General features: G+C 38.0%; 1 protein-coding gene across 3 annotated transcripts in view; it reads right to left on the bottom strand.

The window, feature by feature from the left end:
* The window catches only part of Srgap1 (SLIT-ROBO Rho GTPase activating protein 1), a 270,652-nt gene that overhangs the window by 71,482 nt on the left and 180,141 nt on the right, over positions 1–19,029 (bottom strand). For all 3 annotated transcript variants that reach the window (XM_074083816.1, XM_074083818.1, XM_074083817.1), the window contains exons 5-7: positions 18,607–18,789; positions 17,998–18,126; positions 445–666 (exon numbers count right to left, since the gene is read on the bottom strand). In XM_074083816.1, the coding sequence (XP_073939917.1) occupies positions 445–666; positions 17,998–18,126; positions 18,607–18,789 (534 nt within the window). The remainder of the gene's footprint in view (positions 1–444; positions 667–17,997; positions 18,127–18,606; positions 18,790–19,029) is intronic.

Here is a 19,029-nt window from a genome sequence, read left to right as displayed (position 1 = left end):
ATATAAGATATAATATATAATTCCTGATGCTTACTTTATCAGTTATGAGCCAATTTGAGTCTTAAAATTATTTTGCATTTTTTTCCTCACTTGTTTTTTTTTTTGCCATTTTCCTGTATTTTTGGATGGAGATATTAAATCAGGATTACAAGGAGATTCTATTGGACCAGCAAACTGTTTTATTTTAAATTCAAAGTTGAATGTTTTGAGGTGGAATGGTTCAGTGCTTACACTTAGGAAAATTGTGCATTTATTTGTTTGATCCTTGCTTTAAATGGTGGGGGTGGCTAATCTTAGTATAATATTATACTGAGATCTTGTACAAAGGCAGGAGAGAGAGAATGACTGAGAATTCTCACAACTCACAACTGTTGGGTTACAGCAGGTGACGACAAGTATAAATGAAAATACAATTTATTGATTTTAAAATAATCAATTACTGACCTCGTCACCCATGTGAGACTGGAACTCAAACTTCATTGGTGGACAGAATGCAGCAGGGTACATCTCCATGAATCTCTGCTTATCACTCCTCGGCTCCAAATTGTCAACTGCATTCTCAATAATGTCTAAGCCCTCATGTCGGGAGGTCTCGAGGTTATACTCCGCAGAGAGATATGTTCTTAGGGCTCTGTTCAAACTTGCATGATAGCCAAGATCACAGCACTTTTAAAAAATTTAAAAGAAAACAGTACACATAAAAGTTAACTCAAAAGTGATCAAAGAACTAAATTGGGGCCAACAATTAAAAGACTTAGAAGAACACAGAGGGTTCATGATACTGGATATGACATCAAAAAGATAAGCAACCAAAGGGTAAAATACACGGAATTTCATCAAAATTGACAACTTTTGTGCATTGATAGACATTATCTATAGATTGAAAAGACAACTCATTAGGGTTTGAACTCAGGCCTCACGCTTGCTAGGCAAGTGCTCTACCACTTGAGCCACTCCGCCAGCCCCCAAGAATGGGAAACATTTTTGCAATTCGTATCCTATAAAGAACTCTTACAACTCAATAATACAAAGAAAAATAAGTCAATTAAAGTGGGTCAAAGGATCTGAATTAACATGCATCCAAAGAATTAGATACAAAAATGGTCACAAGCATATGAAAAGGTACAACATGATTGGTCAGGGAATGCAAAGCAGAACCACAATGAGACACTACTGCATGCACACAGGATGGCTATTATGAAAATAGATACAGCAGGCACTGGAAAGAAGGTGGAGAAACTGGAGCCCTCACACACTGGTAGCAGTGGAGTCTGGCCGTTCCACAAAAGGTTAAATATATTATTACATGTGGCTCAACATAGCCACTTCCAGGTGTATATCCAAGAGAAATGAAAACATACTTCCACATAAAATCTTGTACATGAATGTTTATGGTAGCTTTAAAACATCATAGCTAACAAGTTGAAACAACCTAATATCCACCAATCAATGAACAGATAAATAAAATGTGGTATAGACATATAATGGAATGTTATTGAACCATAAAAGGCATGAAGTACTGATACATGCTACAACATGGATGAACTTGGAAAACATGCTATATGAAAGAAGCCAGTCACAAAAGAGCACATATTGGATGAATCCATTCATATGCAATTCACAGAACAGGAAAGCCATAGAGACAGAATGTAGATTAGTGGTTGCCATAGGCTGGGAGAAAGGAATAACTGGGGGGTGTGACAGCTGAGGGGTACAGAATTTCTCTTTTGGGAGCAATGAAAATGTTCTAAAATTGATTTTGGTGATGGATACACAAGTCTGAATATACTAAAAGCCAATTATAGACTTTTAATATATTAACTGTACAAATTAAAAGCAAAATCAAATACTGAAAGGAAAAAGTGAAAAATAGTATTCAAGTTTCACACATGAAACTTGAGATGTAATAAATTCCAAACAGCAATTAAAAATAGTTGGAATAAGTAAGAAAAAAAAAGTTTCACACATGTAGTATGGTGATTGATACAATAATCTGTTCTAATCCTGCAAGGCTGCAAATACACTAGGTGAAATCTTTTGGACTGTCATATTTGAGGGAGGACTCAAAGGTAATCTGTACTGTCTCATACGCAGAGAAGTTTGGATTTATCAATATAGTCCAGAAAAGCCTTCCTCTTATCGCCAGAACAAAATTCTTATGTAAGAAATGATTGCCAAACGCCTCTTATTATAGACAAAATTTTGTTTAGTATCCTTAGGAATAAAAGAGCCTTGAGTCGTAATTACCTTTAATTTGTATTTACATTTATTTTTTCATGTTGCATTTTAAGCAAATATGATTTAAAACAAGCACATAAATCTGGAAATTAGTTATCAATTACTGATAGCAGAATTTTAAATTTGAGCATAAAAGCAATATAAATCCCTTAAGGAGGAAACAGTGATTTTAAATGGACAAAACCAGGTCATCTCCATATTATTCTAATGAAGTTCAGTTAATTCAGTTTAGTTTAATTCACCTCATTAATTGGTCAGGTGCCAGGGAATATGCAAGGCTCCAGGCATATTAAGATAGGAACACAATAAAATACCTTCATCCTCAAGGAAAGAGAATATAAGTTGTTCACTAGTTTGCTACTAAAAGAGTTGTAGAGGGGCACTTGGGAAGCAGGCTTTGTACACAGGCTACGTCCTCCAGGATGTGAAGGACCAGACCAGCCCTAATGAACCAACACATTCAATCACTTAGAAATACCAAGTGCCACCTATTTAAATCTACCCTTCCCCCTCCAATGCCCACATTACTAAATTTAGGATTTTTCTGCAAATATATTAAAAAATCTTGCCACTCAAAGTTTGGTCTGTGGTCAGCAGCAACAGCAATGACCAAGGAGGGGCTTGTTAGAATGCAGAATCTTGTGTCCCACTCCATCCTACTAACTCAGAATCTGAAGTTTAAAAAGGAATCACAGGTATATCATTAAAAATGAGAAATGCACCATGCTGAACAATCAAGTGAAAGGGTCCTGCAGTCCTTCCCTTGGGCAGTGCTATTTCCCCGGGCAGGCAAGAGGACTTGATTGAGGATTACTTGATTTATAAAATCAGAAAACAGCTATGACATCACAATTACAAATACAAGCAAAAGACAATTGTGAAATGCAGTGATCACTGTCACCATTTAAACATTTCCAGTGAAATCAGCTGCACTCAGCTATAGAGAATGATTCATTTTTGGTTAATTTGGAAATTAAAGTAGCAAATGAACAAAGACTCCCTTTATTCATCTTGCGCCTCACAATTCATAATGGTTCTAAGTAGCAGTGCTGTACATGCCAGGCGGATTGAAAAAATGATTCTGTTTTTGAATAATACCTTATTTTATGAAAACACAAATTTGTAAAGGAAATGGCCTCATTTTTTTGAGATGCACTGGTGCTAAGAAAACCAAAAATCCACTATTCCAAAGAAGAAAGATTTTACTTGACTATAAGGAAGTAGATGAGATGTGCTGCACTATTTTATGAGTACTGATCAGAATGAGACTTAATAAAAACTGAAATTGAACAAAATAACTCAGAGAAGAACCTCCCTGTCCCCCACAACTCACAACTCTTACAACTTAAGAGAGAAAGGAAGATGGAAGGAAGGAGGGAGGGAGGGAGTGAGGGAGGGAGGGAGGAAGGGAAGGAAGGAAGGAAGGAAGGAAGCCCTAACTAGCTAATTGACTTGGAGCTTTAAAAAAAATGCCTTCTAAGTTTTCATTATTCCCAGACTTAGTTCACAAGGTTACAAAACCATCAGTGTGTTTCTATTCCATGTGCAGCCAGATGAATTCTGTTGGTCTGCACTATAATTTCACTGTGGCTTCCTAAGAGAGTAGGGAGAAGCACATGTGTAGCTTAGTAACCCACCTAGGAGCCTTGTCAGTACCTTCTGGACTTGCACTGCTACCCATAGGAGATTTCTGTGACGAGCTGTGATGGTCAATTTCCTTCTCTGACCCCTGTGGTGCTTGTCAATCAGTAAGGTCACTTAATTGGCATGGTTTGATTGCTTCTGAGCTGCAATATTCCTATACTCCAGGTTTTTAAAACATCTTGAACTTACAAGAAATGGGAAAAAATTCTTCTTTAAAGTCCTGTGAGACAGCAAGTATAGCTACAGAATAGTCCTTTTTTTTTTTTCTAAACTAGAAGCTGAAATGACACTGGATATGTTAAGATTCAAGATATTTGGTTTAAAAAGTCTAAAGTAATTCTATGGTGCTTATGAATTATTGATGACAATATGAAAGGCCAGCTTGTGCACAAAGAGTTGAGTTATAACCCAAGTCCATTTAATGATGAAAATACATAGGAAACCAATAAAATATTTCATGCAAACAAAGCAGTGTTATTCTGATGGATGAAAAACTCTGAATGAATGCATAAATTATAGATCAAAACTGAGGGAGGAAAGACTGTTGGAATCTGAAGGGTGCATTGAAAAAATATATATCCTAAGAACTGCCAAAATAGATCCCACTAGGTTTTAGTCTAAATTATCACAGTAGACTAATTTCATTAGGCAAAAGGGTTGCAAATAGTATCAAAATGAAGATGATATCCAAGTATGGAAGGTTGTGGAAAACACTTCATCTTGTCCCAAACATTGAGAGCCATCTGAAGCTTACGTGTTGGGTATGATGTTAGGTACAACTGGATCACAACTCTTCAGAAGAACTCCATTTTCTTTTCTTTTTGCTTAAACTCCATGACATGAAAAGCCCTAGTGAGGTCGAAGTTTGCTATTAAGATAAAACTGCATCATTCCTGTTTCCAGAGCAGTGATAGCCAACGTCATTTTGCCAGAGAAGCCCTGGAAGCACCTGGAGGACGGGCCCCACTTCCTACGTGACGTCAGAACCAAGCAGCTGCCGTGAGAATGGAGACAGGGAAGCGTTTGCTTCTTTTCTGCAGAAGTATTCCACCTTCCCTTCTTTACCCTGCCTCTGTCTGAGAGACTTGAGTGATCTTTCTCCTGGTTCCTGTCTCTGAGCTTTAGTAAGCTCGGCTTTGATCATTCCAGAGTCAGGGATATTGCGTAAAGACTCTGGCCCCCCCTTTATTATTGTGCAATCCGAGCAAACTGAGTTATAGAAATGGACAGCTTTCACACGACCACGAGTGACTTTCAAAGGACCACAGGGGCTTTCACATTAGCAGTCCAAGGAAGAAAGTGGATTTCTTCTGAATAACTATCTCCTTGTCTATCATTATTTTCTTTTCTAACCATTTAGTACCTAATCCTAAAAACCACAAACACACTTTCTGAGAGACTAGCATCTCACAGGACTGAACCAGGTGTCTAAACTTCTACAGGCAACTTTTATACACCTGTTTTCATGTCTGGGTTCTGATGGCCCATAGAGAGCTGGCAGTTCAATTCTTGCTGATATTTTAACAACTATAGGCAAGTATTTAGTGAAAATTGTTTTGAGTTTTCTCTTGAGCAATGAAAAGGTCAAAATGGTATGTCTGTGTGATAGGAATAGACACAAAGTAGGAAACAGGACAATTGATGCTGCATATGCCTGAGCCAATGAGTAGGTTAAAAAATCACTTGCAGCCTACTGCCTCTTCCACCCATCACACTCATTTTCTCCAGGCTAAATCTCTGTTACCAGCCTGAATTAAATCAAAAGGAAATAGAACAAACAAAGCAAGCCCAAGTAAATACAGGCCAGATGGTAAACGTTATGGAGAAAATCAAGGGTCAGAGCAATCGTGTTGGGGGAGGGGTGTTGCTCTTTGAGGTGTAATATGAATGAGAAGGAATCAGTCTTGTAAAACTCTAGAAGAAACAGTGTGCTGGATAAAAAGTAAAAAGCCCCAACCAAGCTTTATGGTTCTGTGGAACAGAGAGAAGTCCTGTGGGCTGAGGCATGGTGACAGGGCAAAGCTGTAGCAGATGCCAGTGAGGTGGCATAAATTCAGATAGGGTTCTGGAGATACTTTGGATTATATTCTATGGACAATGGGAGATCTCTGGAGAATTTCAAACAGAGACCATCGCATCCAATTTTCTGTTTGGTAAGAGAATGGCTTTTAGAAGGCATGAGTGGAAGTTTGGAGGCATCTCAGGAAGCCACTGTAATGCAGGGAAGAGACAAAGAGACTTTGTCTAGGAGACTGGGAGTGAGAAGTGGCAAGGTTTGGGACCTTTATGAGGTAGGGATGACAGGATTTGCTGATGCATTTGCATGTAGGGAATGAGAGAACTGGGTTTTTGGCTAGTGCAATTAGGTGGAAAGTGGTACCATTTTCTGAGATATGAAAAATGGACAGAAGAAAGTCTATGTGTGGAGGGTCATGATGGAAGGGGAAATGGTTACAAAAAGTTGTGTTTTGGGAGACTGATATGTTCAAAATGTGTATTGGACATGTAGTAAAAGACATCCAGTAGACAGTTGGATATACAAATCTGAAGCCCAAGAAGATGATCAAGGCTAGTGACAAAAATCTAAGAGCCAAGGTACAAAGCAAAAGGCAGCTGAGGAGACTTTAAACTTTCAGAGGTCCAGCCAAGAAGGACAAGCATTGGACACTAGAATAAGAAAGGACAGCACATGCTACATGAGGAACACAGGCAGGTATGGCTTCCTTTAAGCAAATGCCCACAGTCTCTCCACTGAAAGGAACTTGAAATGCCAACTACTTCAGTCATCCAACTCATTTCAATTTTTAAATATCCCCCTCACTTTTTTTTTTAAATCACAATGGATTAAAAATGAGCCTAATTTAGTTTACATGATCACTATAGTATCCTAACCTATTTAATATGATCTCTCTATAATCTTTCTAATAAGAGTTCAACTCTAATGGGGAATACAGTATTACCATTTGGCAGGTTTTCATGGATAAATCTTAATACCATTGTGTATGGGGAAAAGTCAAACTAATTAAGGAAACTCTGAACCCTGAATAAGTTGCTTTTTAATTAAATGCATATCCCAGAGATAAAAAGATAATGTAAAAGCTTTAGCATAGCTGATTATTCAGAAATGATAAAATAAAGATGGCAGGGACTACACGATACAATCTAATTTCAATCTTATTCTGTAGAAATGGCCAATAAAACACGTGTGACAGATCTTTCTACGAAGAAAATCGGCTAGCATAAGGGATTATTCCCTAGAAATATTCCATAAAATAAAGATTTATCCTCCAAGCACCAAAGTGACCTGCAAGCTTTTATACTGAGAAAGTGGAGATCATGAAACCCTACGAAAAGGATGAGAAGTACTTTATTACTATTGGGTAGGTGCTCTGTGACAAAGCACCAATAGAATTTTATTACTGAGGATTTTGTTTCTCTGCATTCTTGGAAGTGTGGAATTGAACTGGAAAAAGCTACATTAATTGCAATTAATGCAATCAATTGTTTTCAGAATTCCAAATTTACAGAGTGCTGAATGTGACTATAGATCAGGGAATCCTAGCATTGTACTCTTTTCAATTTCTCTTAACAAATCACAGTCACTGCAAACTGTCAGCATGCAATTACAAATATTTGTTGCCTGTGTGATTTTTCTTGTGGTTATAACATATCGCAATTCTTACAGGTTAAGTTATAGGCTCTTTTGTACCTAGTATTGCAGGTAGCAATGATCACAGACATGAAATCTATTATTTATAAAACAATGATCTATCTTACTCTACAATTAGGTTTTTATTCTCCCAAATCAATCAAAATTCCTTTGGTCAATAACTGTAACATTCATTATGTTTTATTTTGTAGAATGACATAAAAATCCTTGTGAAATTAACTCTCTGTTCCACTACTTACATGATTATGAAAGTTGTTGATACACAAACTAAATTTTACTTAGGACTTTCTTTAGAGATAGATGAGAAGCCCTCTTAAAAGTCTTTGCTTAAGAGTCACTCTGGCTTAACTAATACTTGGTTCATTCTATGAGGCGGTGTTCAGCACACTATGGTATGTGAGAATCCATCCCATGGCCTGATTGAGTAAATTCCAGCTACAACACAACCATGCTCACTTTCTTACTCATAATCTATGTCTGATTTTGTAGTATAGCTGAACAGTTGTGACAGAGACCATATGACTCACAAATCCTCAAATATTGACTTTTTGTCTCCTTCCAGAAAAAGTTTATCAACCCTTGCTTTAAAGCATAGAGACCAATGTCAATAGCACTGTGCACACACCTAGCTGGTTTGTGTTCTGCACATACTCCTATATGTTTCTGTTCCAACAATTAATCTGTAGCCTCCAAGAGTCAGCTGCACAATATTTGTGCCATTTATATTTATTATAATTTAATTAAATGTTAAATAGACTGACAAACTAAGCCTGAAGGGAGCTGTAGGAAAGACTCAAGAATAAACAGGCTGGATGCAGTGGCTCTCATCTATAATCCCAGATACCTGAGAGGCACAGAGCAGGATTGTGATTTAAGGGGAGCCAAGGCAAAAAAATGTTAGTGAGAACCCACCGCAACTACATAAACTAGGAATAGTGGGGCATGTCTGTAATCTCAGCTATGTGGGAAGCCTAGGTAGGAGGATCATAGTCTAAGACCATCCTGGGCAAAAATGTAACACTCTACCTGGAAAATAACTAAAGCAAAAAGAGCTGGGCATGTGGCTCAAGAGGTAGAGCAATTGCACTTCTCAGGATCCTGAATGTAAACCCCAGTACATCAAAGGACAAAAAACAAAAATGAGAAATTGCTATCAAATGAGGGAAAGGTGTGAAAATTGTAGGAAATCATGGAAAGATTATAGATATCCAGACTACTGGCCCCCCTACGTGTAATAATAAACTAGAAATTGTAGCTAGTACACAATGGAAGCGATTTGTGTGAACAAAGACTACTCAGGACTCTGTACACAATAAAAATCATGGGCTGGGTGTGGCTCAAGTGGTAGGGCACCTGCCTTGCAAGCCTGAGGCCCTGAGTTCAAACTTCGGTCCTGCCAGAAAAAAAAAGAGATAAATCATAATATTAAAAGATTGGCAAGTACAGATGTATTGGTAAGCTTTATATTAAAATATTTAAAGTATTAACACTTTTATAACTTATTTTTAAATTAAGTTAATTTTATTTTATGGAGCCAGGGCCTCATGCATGCTAGGCAAGTGCTCTAACACTGAGCCACATCCAAACCCTTTTTTTTGTAACTATAAAGTATGCCACACTTACAGAAAAGCACAAAACATACATGCTATTTTTTTTTTGACACTACCAGGGTTTGAACTCAGGGCCTCTACTTCTCGAGCCATGCCTAGGATGGACTGATCCTAAGCCTCCTATTTAGGCCTCCTTCCTAGCTGAGATGACAGGCATGCTCTACCATGCCCATCTTTATTGATTAATATGGGGGTTTCACTAACTTTTTGCCAAGTCTGGCCTCCAACCATGATCCTCCAAGTCTCTGCCTCTTGAGTGTCTGGCATTACATGCATGAGCCACTGGCCCTTTTATCCTTTTAAATAAATAAAGACACCTCTAAAAAGGAGAACTATAGGCTAATCTCCATAATGAACATTGATGCAAAAATCCTCAATAAAATAATGGCAAACAGAATTCAACAACACATCAAAAAGATTATTCACCACGACCAAGGAGGCTTCATCCCAGGAATGCAGGGGTGGTTCAACATACGAAAATCAATAAACGTAATAAACCACATTAACAGAAGCAAAGACAAAAACCACTTGATCATCTCAATAGATGCAGAAAAAGCCTTTGATAAGATCCAACATCATTTCATGATAAAAGCTCTAAGAAAACTAGGAACAGAAGGAAAGTACCTCAACACTATAAAAGCTATATATGACAAACCTACAGCCAGCATTATACTTAACGGAGAAAAACTGAAACCATTCCCTCTAAAATCAGGAACCAGACAAAGATGCCCACTATCTCCACTCCTATTCAACATAGCACTGGAATTCCTAGCCAGAGCAATTAGGCAAGAAGAAGGAATAAAAGGAATACAAATAGGTAAAGAAACTGTCAAAATATCCCTATTTGCAGATGACATGATCCTATACCTTAAAGACCCAAAAAACTCAACTCAGAAGCTCCTAGACATCAGCAGCAGCTACAGCAAGGTAGCAGGATATAAAATCAACATAGAAAAATCATTAGCTTTTCTATACACTAACAATGAGTAAACTGCAAAAGAATGTATGAAAACAATTCCATTTACAATAGCCTCAAAAAAAAATCAAATACCTAGGTGTAAACCTAACAAAAGATGTGAAACACCTCTACAAGGAAAACTATACACTTCTGAAGAAAGAGATTGAGGAAGACTATAGAAAGTGGAGAGATCTCCCATGCTCATGGATTGGTAGAATCAACATAGTAAAAATGTCTATACTCCCAAAAGTAATCTACATGTTTAATGCAATTCCCATCAAAATTCCAATGACATTCATTAAAGAGATTGAAAAATCTACCATGAAATTTATATGGAAACACAAGAGGCCACGAATAGCCAAGGCAATACTCAGTCAAAAGAACAAAGCTGGAGGTATCACGATACCTGACTTCAAACTATGTTACAAAGCAATAACGATAAAAACAGCATGGTACTGGCACAAAAACAGACATGAAGACCAGTGGAACAGAATAGAGGACCCGGATATGAAGCCACACAACTATAACCAACTTGTCTTTGACAAAGGCGCTAAAAATATACGATGGAGAAAAAGCAGCCTCTTCAACAAAAACTGCTGGGAAAACTGGTTAGCAGTCTGCAAAAAACTGAAACTAGATCCATGTATATCACCCTATACCAATATTAACTCAAAATGGATCAAGGATCTTAATATCAGACCCCAAACTCTAAAGTTGATACAGGAAAGAGTAGGAAATACTCTGGAGTTAGTAGGTATAGGTAAGAACTTTCTCAATGGAACCCCAGTAGCACAACAACTAAGAGAAAGGATGGACAAATGGGACTACATGAAATTAAAAAGCTTCTGCACAACAAAAGAAATGGTCTCTAAACTGAAGAGACCACCCACTGAGTGAGAGAAAACATTTGCCAGCTGTACATCAGACAAAGGACTGATAACCTGAATATACAGGGAGCTTAAAAAACTAAACTCCCCAAAAATCAATGAACCAATAAAGAAATGGGTGACTGAACTAAAAAGAACTTTTTCAAAGAAAGAAATCTAAATGGCCAAAAAACACATGAAAAAATGCGCACCATCTCTAGCCATAAAGGAAATGCAAATCAAAACCACACTAAGATTCTACTTCACCCCTGTTAGAATAGCCATGATCAGCAACACCACGAACAACAGGTGTTGGTGAGGATGCGGGGAAAAAGGAACCCTCTTACACTGTTGGTGGGAATGTAGACTAGTACAACCACTCTGGAAAAAAATTTGGAGGCTACTTAAAAAGCTAAATATTGATCTACCATTTGATCCAGCAATACGACGCTTGGGGATATACCCAAAAGACTGTGACACAGGTTACTCCAGAGGCACCTGCACACCCATGTTTATTGCAGCACTATTCACAATAGCCAAGTTATGGAAACAGCCAAGATGCCCCAGTACTGACGAATGGATCAAGAAAATGTGGTATCTATACACAATGGAATTTTATGCAGCCATGAAGAAGAACGAAATGTTATCATTTGCTGGTAAATGGATGAAATTGGAGAACATCATTCTGAGTGGGGTTAGACTGGCCCAAAAGACCAAAAATCGTATGTTCTCCCTCATAGGTGGACATTAGATCAAGGGTAAAGACAACAAGGGGATTGGACTTTGAGCACATGATAAAAGCTTTAGCACACAAGGGAGGGGTAAGGATAGGTAAGACACCTAAAAAATTAGTTAGCATTTGTTGCCCTCAACGTAAGAAACTAAAGCAGATACCTTAAAAGCAACTGAGGCCAACAGGAAAAGGGGAACAGGTAATAGAGAAAAGGTTAGATCAAAAAGAATTAACCTAGAAGGTAACACACATGCACAGGAAATTAATGTGAGTCAGCTCCCTGTATAAGCTATCCTTAACTCAAGTAGCAAAAACCCTTGTTCCTTCCTATTATTGCTTATACTCTCTCTTCAACAAAATTAGAGATAAGGGCAAAATAGTTTCTGCCGGGTATTGAGGGGGTGCGGGGGAGAGGAAGGGGGCGGAGTGGGTGGTAAGGGAGGGGGTGGGGGCAGGGGGGAGAAATGACCCAAGCCTTGTATGCACATATGAATAATAAAACAATAAAAAAAAAAAAGAGAAATGAGAAAAAAATATGAAGTGCTTGAAAATATTTCTCAAATTGTTATTTTCCTGTAATTTACACTATTAACTTGTACTCTAAGGAAGGGTTTTGCTGACCAAAATTAAATTATAACTCAGACATTTCTGAGTTCCAAATTAGTAGATTCTGGATTTAATAATATCCAAATTTAAGATGGTTAAAAAATAATCTTAGTCTGGAGAGGCTCAGTGACTCACACCTGTTATCCTAGTTACTGGAGGCAGAGATCAGGAAGGTTGCATTTCCAGGCTAACCTGGGCAAAAAGTTCCAGAAACCCCATCTCAACTGATAAAAATCTGGGCACAGTGATGTGTGCCTGTCATCCTAGCTACATGGGAAGTATAACTAGGAGGATTGAGGTCCAGGGTCCAGGCCACCAGGGCATGAAGCAAGACCCTACCTTAAAAATAACTGAAGCAAAAAGGGCTGGGAGTGTGGCTCAAGTGGTAAGACTGCCTGTCTAGCAAGTGCAAGGCCCTGAGTTCAATATCCAGTACTGCCCCGCCAAAACAAACAAACAAACAAAAAACAAATAATACATATCTCAGTCTGTGGTAAGGGGAAAACACGTACCTACGTGATGGGGGAATCAAAGTTGCTCTGCGCTGAGCCAGTAATTTTAGCATTGCTATGGGTGAGTTAAATAGGCATTGTAACATGCCTACTGTTATGAGTATTATGTTTGCTGTACATTAAACATATTGAAAAGTATATAAAAATATAATACATTGTAAGACCTATAGGAAAACAATATTGTGTGCCCTTGCGAGCCCTATGATGTAAACAAATACCATATGGCGCCCGGTATGCAAATCAGCCAACCCCCAGCTGGTGCCTGGCCGCTAAGAATACTTAAACTCCACTCGCCACTTCCTCCTGACCCGCAACGCGCATCACGTCGGTGGAAAGCAGCCCAGGGCGAGGTGGACCGGGACTCTCCGCATGGCCTGTCCGATTCCCTGGGCGTCCTGGAGGCATATGGAGACTGAGAACTAGCCAGGACCGGTTCGGAGCCAGCCCCTGGTGGACTACGATTCATGTCGCAAGGTGAGCACAGCTTGGGGAAGGCTGAGGCGCTGTCGGGTGTTAGGTCGTAACTCCCAGCAATAAAGTGTGTGTATGAGCAACTCAGTTCCTGCCTAAGTTAATTTATTTAGCTCCTGACGGATGGTCAATTTGATACTGTCGCCTGCTCGGGACACCTACATAATAAGCTAACACCATCTTTAATGTGTTCTTTTGCAAAGTGCCTAACATCATCAAGCCTTTATCTAGAGTTCATTTTGTCGAAAATAGAGAAACAGGATAAAAGATGCAACAAGGAGGTAATCAGACAAATCCAGAAGCTGGGGCATTCTGATGAACATCTGTCCATGTCTCTTCAACAAGGTACTTGGCAAGATTGAAAAAAAAAAAGACTTAAGGGTTCCATTGTCTAGGTAATCCAGACACAACAGCTATGAAACATATTTTGGGGTCAGAAATGGGAATACAGTCAGTCTGGTTGCTAGATGAAACAAATCTACTGAGCTGGGCAGAGGTAGATCCTAGACTGACAAAAGCATTTAGAGTGGTATGTAAAACATGACTCCTTTTGGTCTAACACTGCATGTGTAGACCCAGAGATAGTGTAGTCTTTTTCAGCTCAGGTGTTGAGTATGTGATCATTTTTCATGTAAAATAATAAAATAGGAAAAAAGAATGTGATCGTTTCGTTTTGGCTTATAGTGGTTTTAGTTTTCTACAGCATACATGTACTGCTTCTCTAGTAATAAAAGAATTGTTTAAAAATATATTCTGTAGAAAATTTATATGAAGTTTTTGTAATATTAACTATCCATTTGCGTCTGTCCACCATAGCAAATTTGTTAGAAAAGAGACCGAAGTAGACATGAGTAGAAGCTAGGGAAAACTGAAGTTTTTTTTATTGTTGTGCTGGGTTGGGGGTACATTGTGGCATTTACAGAAGTTCTTGCAATGTATCAAATATATCACACTTGAATTCACCCCCTTCACTGTTCTCCTTTATCACCCCCAATACTGGAGGTTTATATAAAAAAGGTCTCAACTTGAATTCTCTGACTCTTTGTAATGCTTTAACTCAATCGAGATAAATTTACTGCCTTTCATGTCATTTATCATAGAAAATGCTGAGCATTAAAGACATTGTCTTGACTTTCTCCCTGGAGGCATAACGCATCTCATTATTAGACAGCTCAGTATAAAATGTATTTTGCTAAATAAACGAACAAAGTGTAAAGGATTCTAGGTACCTTTGCATAATAATCAACCTGTTTCTTTTTCACTAGGAAGGGTCAAAGCTTAATGGTTTTTAGGATCACCACTATCTATGCAAATTGGATTTCTACAAAATAAGCAGCAGTTTTAGAATGTACATATTCACATTCTGATTGTCTTAAAAGTACATCAGGTAACAGAAAAATTATTTTCACCAAGAGACTATTCAATTTCAGTTGACTATGACAGCAAACCAATTTAATGTCATTTCTTCCAAAATTCAAGTTTAAGTTATATAATTTGAGAGTTGTTCACATTTTAAATTTAAAGCTTATCATTTAAAAGTCCAACTTTTTAAAAAATTGGAAATCAGTTGGCATAGTTAACTGTTACCTATTTACATCAGAGTTAATTAGGTCTGGAGGTTAAGATTGAGTTTGAAGCTTACCACTTACTACAGTTGTAACTTCAGGCAAGTTATTATTGTAACTGAGTCCCAGCTTCAGTGTTTAGTTTTTGTTTTTTAATCTATAACATGGAGAAAAAAGCATTTATCTCAAAGGTTGGTATGATTAGGTGAGATTATGCATTTATTGAGTCAGACTCAACAAATGTCTATGATGATGATGGATTCTCTTAGTCCTGACCCTGACAGTATTTCCGTGCAGCTCCCCACAACCCACCAGATGCTCAGCAGCTATCTTAATCCTCCCACGTGAAACACAACTGCTGCTCTCACACTGCAATCTTCCAGTAGATGGAGTCATTTTGGGATCGGAATCTCAGCCATCTATACCCTCCTTTTCACCCACCACATCAGATTCCTGTTAGCTCTATCTTCCTATTTTGCATCCTACTACTCCTCCCAGAGCTATCCCTGCCACACCAGTCTCAGCCAACACCATATGAAGCCTGGCCAACTGGAAAGACTTCTGATGGAACATCCTGTGTTTCGTGCTTGACCTCCTGGTCAAGCCCTTCAGTCTGTGTTGCACTCATCACAAAAGGAACAAAGTCCAACCCTTCCTTTTTGGTCCAAAAGAGTCATGGCTTCTGCAGAAGTCGAATCCCGGCACTTTGCTCCTCACTCGCTCAGTCCCAGCCAGACTGGACTCATGAGTATCTTGAGCTTGTGGATCACACTTCTGCCTCTAGAACACGCCTCAGCCTTTGCAGTCACCTGGCCAGTCCTGTGGGAGGGATTCCTTCTCTGGACCGGATGCTGGGCAGCTCTCTATCCCACTTGTCTGTTCAAATATCAAACTTTCCCTGACTACCCCATCACAAACGCAACCCCACCACTCTGTGTTATGTTTTGTTATGGCATTGTCAGTGCTTATTTTATCTATGCGTGTATGTGTGCATATGTATATGCGCAGGTTCATTTATAGTCTGTCTCCCAACACATACATAAACACATACATACACTCCATGACAGTGAGGACTTCATTTTGTTCATTGCTGGATTCCTATTGTCAAGAACAGTGCTTGAAGGGGATGGGGTAGAGCTCCTCAGCCCCAACAAAAAGTATTAGCTGAATACTCAGCACTTAGGTCTACCACTTAAACACTGAGCACTTTGCTAAGTGGTAGAGTGGGTGGTTAGCTTGTGTAAGGCTCTGAGTTCCATCCACAGCAATTCCACCAACACACATAAAGTGGGTGGGGGTATTGGTCATGGTAGCACACTTGCCTAGCATGGCATGAGGCTTTAGGTTTGATCCCGAGAACAGCTAAAGATACCTCATTGGTTACTTATAGCTATAAAAGAAATACTTTTCAATACATGAAGAGTTTTTCTTGTATAAAAACTACGTTAACCACATACTCCAAGCACTACTAAAATAGATACTAAAAAAAATAGGTAGAGAAGTTATATAGGATTCTGGAATAGAATATAATAGAATTCTTCTATATTCCGTGTGCTTTGCTGAAGCCCTTATAGATCTAAGTCTGAAAATATGTGCCATGGCATTCTTTATTTTAATTCAGAAAACCTACAGAATTTTTATTTCATTTTAGGAAATCCAGCAACAATCTAACAGAAAAAGTTTTTGTATTTCATTAGCATGGTGGAAGAAATGAACATTAAAAACAACCACAAAAAAGGTTCCGTGTTTGAAACAACCAAGGGACTAGTTATTTGACTGAAATATTTGCAACAAGTGAAAGAGAAGTTTTTCCTGGTTTTACTTATTACTCCATGGTTATGTGTAAATAAATTATAGTAAGGGATAAACTTGTTTTGAGACTAAAATAAAAGGGGAAAATTGTATCAGAGTGTTAATGAACTAAAAATAATTCCCTCTGCCAACGGTTATTTTATAAAAGTCCCAAACTGGTTCTAAAATAATAGCTAAATACATGACACTTAAACTCACCATTTAACTTACTATATATTTAAAGTGTGACAGCTAGTATGAGCTATAAAAGTAATGTCATAAAACCACTGGATCCAATCAACATAGAGACATAGAGCAGTATATATCAGAGAAGCTCTGGCAGATAACTCTGAACCACTCTCACTTTATCTGTGCTTTTCTTATGGTGCTTTTTGCTTTTGGTCTTTTATATGCAGGTATTGACATTTGGGGACACTGGGTTTTCAGCCCAATAACTGTGCTCCTTACTTACATATTTTCTGAATGAAAGAATGAGTGATATGGGGCGGTTAAAGTTGGAGCAGTAAACACTGTGCAAATGCAATTGTGGATGTTTATTTGGAGAGTTCTAAATACTGCTTTAAATTTTTTTTTTTTGGCAGTGCTGGGGTTTGACTTGGTCTCATGCTTGCTAGGCAGGTGCTCTACCACTTGAACCACACAGCCAACTAAATAATGCTTTTTCATATCACATCCTATACGAGTAAAGCATAGAGATAAAGGTGGTTGTGTGCATGCTATTTTGCTTCACTGTATTGATCACAGTGTAATAATGCAGCCATTTGTGTAGTCATTTGCTTAACATCTGTCTTCTCTACTTTACATTCCAGAGGGTAAGGACAAAATGTGACCTCTTAGAGCCTCAGTATCTCACAAAAATAGCCCCCTACAATAATAATAATAATAAATGGATATATATGGATATATATATATGGATGTATATATATATATATATATATATATATATATATATATATATATATATATATAAGGCCCAATAAATATATTTTGAATCCATGACTGCAGTTGTTGCTGGGCTAACACATACCTTGAAAATGACTGGGTCCCCGTCCTGGCTGAGACCAACAAGCTCTCACAGCTTCATAGACCCTAACAATTTGCTTTTCATTGGTTTTATGATTCACACTTTTTCACATGCATCTTCCAATTGATAGTGTCTAAGTATCACGAATAGTGGAACTACAAGTATTTTTTTCTGAATATTATATAAAATAGCATTATTTTTTAAAATGATGGCATTTTCCAATTAGTCAACTATAGTTACTGTTAATTCCATCTTAGTATGGAATATGTAAAAACTTCAAGTACTTACATCAATTAAATCCGAAAGGTCATGAATATAATACTTGAAGACCGAGGCATTGGTAGCTTCTAGTGTTAGGAGGTACTCATTCCGCGCTTTAATTGATTTTAGCTTATTTTCTGAGTATTTTGCTTGCCTCTGGAAATGAAGAAGATCCAGGCATTGGGAAAGAAAGCAAAGTCATTTTAAAACAAGCCAGAGAAACATACATGAATTTTTATTAATCTAAACAACTTATTCCATATATACAAATGACCCTCAAAGGCCTTTGTGCAAAAGTACATTTTGAATCTGATTTAAATAGCAAACTAAAATTACCCAGCTATGGGGAATAAGAACAATGTATTTGGGCTCCAGGCCCATTTGTAATGAAACCCCTTGTTAATATTCAAGCTGTCCACGTTTGTACTGAATACTTGGCATTCACTATTAAATGATGTCCAGCTGTTATGACATGATCCTTATGTGTCTTCAACATTTTTCATTCCTCTGGGAGGAAGTGCATATCTTTTCATAATAATTTATATGTGTGGTTATCAGCTATTGCATTAGTGTTTTTAGTTCTATATTGTCTCCTTAAATGAGGACAGAAGGGCGCTGCAATGTATTTTCACTTACCTTTTCTTTCATTTTTTCAATTTTCTTTACAGAGCTGCGCCGCTGGTGCCTCTCTTCTAGTCTAATATGGAAGACTGGATCGCCAGATCTTCCGATTTGCTTTTCTTCTTGTTTCTCCGCCTCTTTTAGCTTGCTCTCTGCACTGATGCTCTCTGCATGATACATATGGTATGTTTTCATCACCTGTGAAAAAGTGACCCAAATTGTTAAACGATGTCTGTCTATAACTCACAAAGTGAGTGGGAACCATAATATGAGGTGTATGTTTAAAAATATCTCCTTCCAACTGGCAGAGGAAAGAGATTGTTAGTAAAACAGACGAATGATGGCCTGTTGCTTCCACATAAACCAAACAAGTATGCAAGTTCACCTGCCAGGAAAAGGCCAGTAGGGGACAGTTTTGATGAAAAAATGATCAACAGA

The sequence above is a fragment of the Castor canadensis genome, chromosome 8 (genome assembly GCF_047511655.1).
Source record: "Castor canadensis chromosome 8, mCasCan1.hap1v2, whole genome shotgun sequence".
NCBI lineage: Eukaryota > Metazoa > Chordata > Mammalia > Rodentia > Castoridae > Castor > Castor canadensis.
This window is presented reverse-complemented; position numbering and strand designations above follow the sequence as displayed.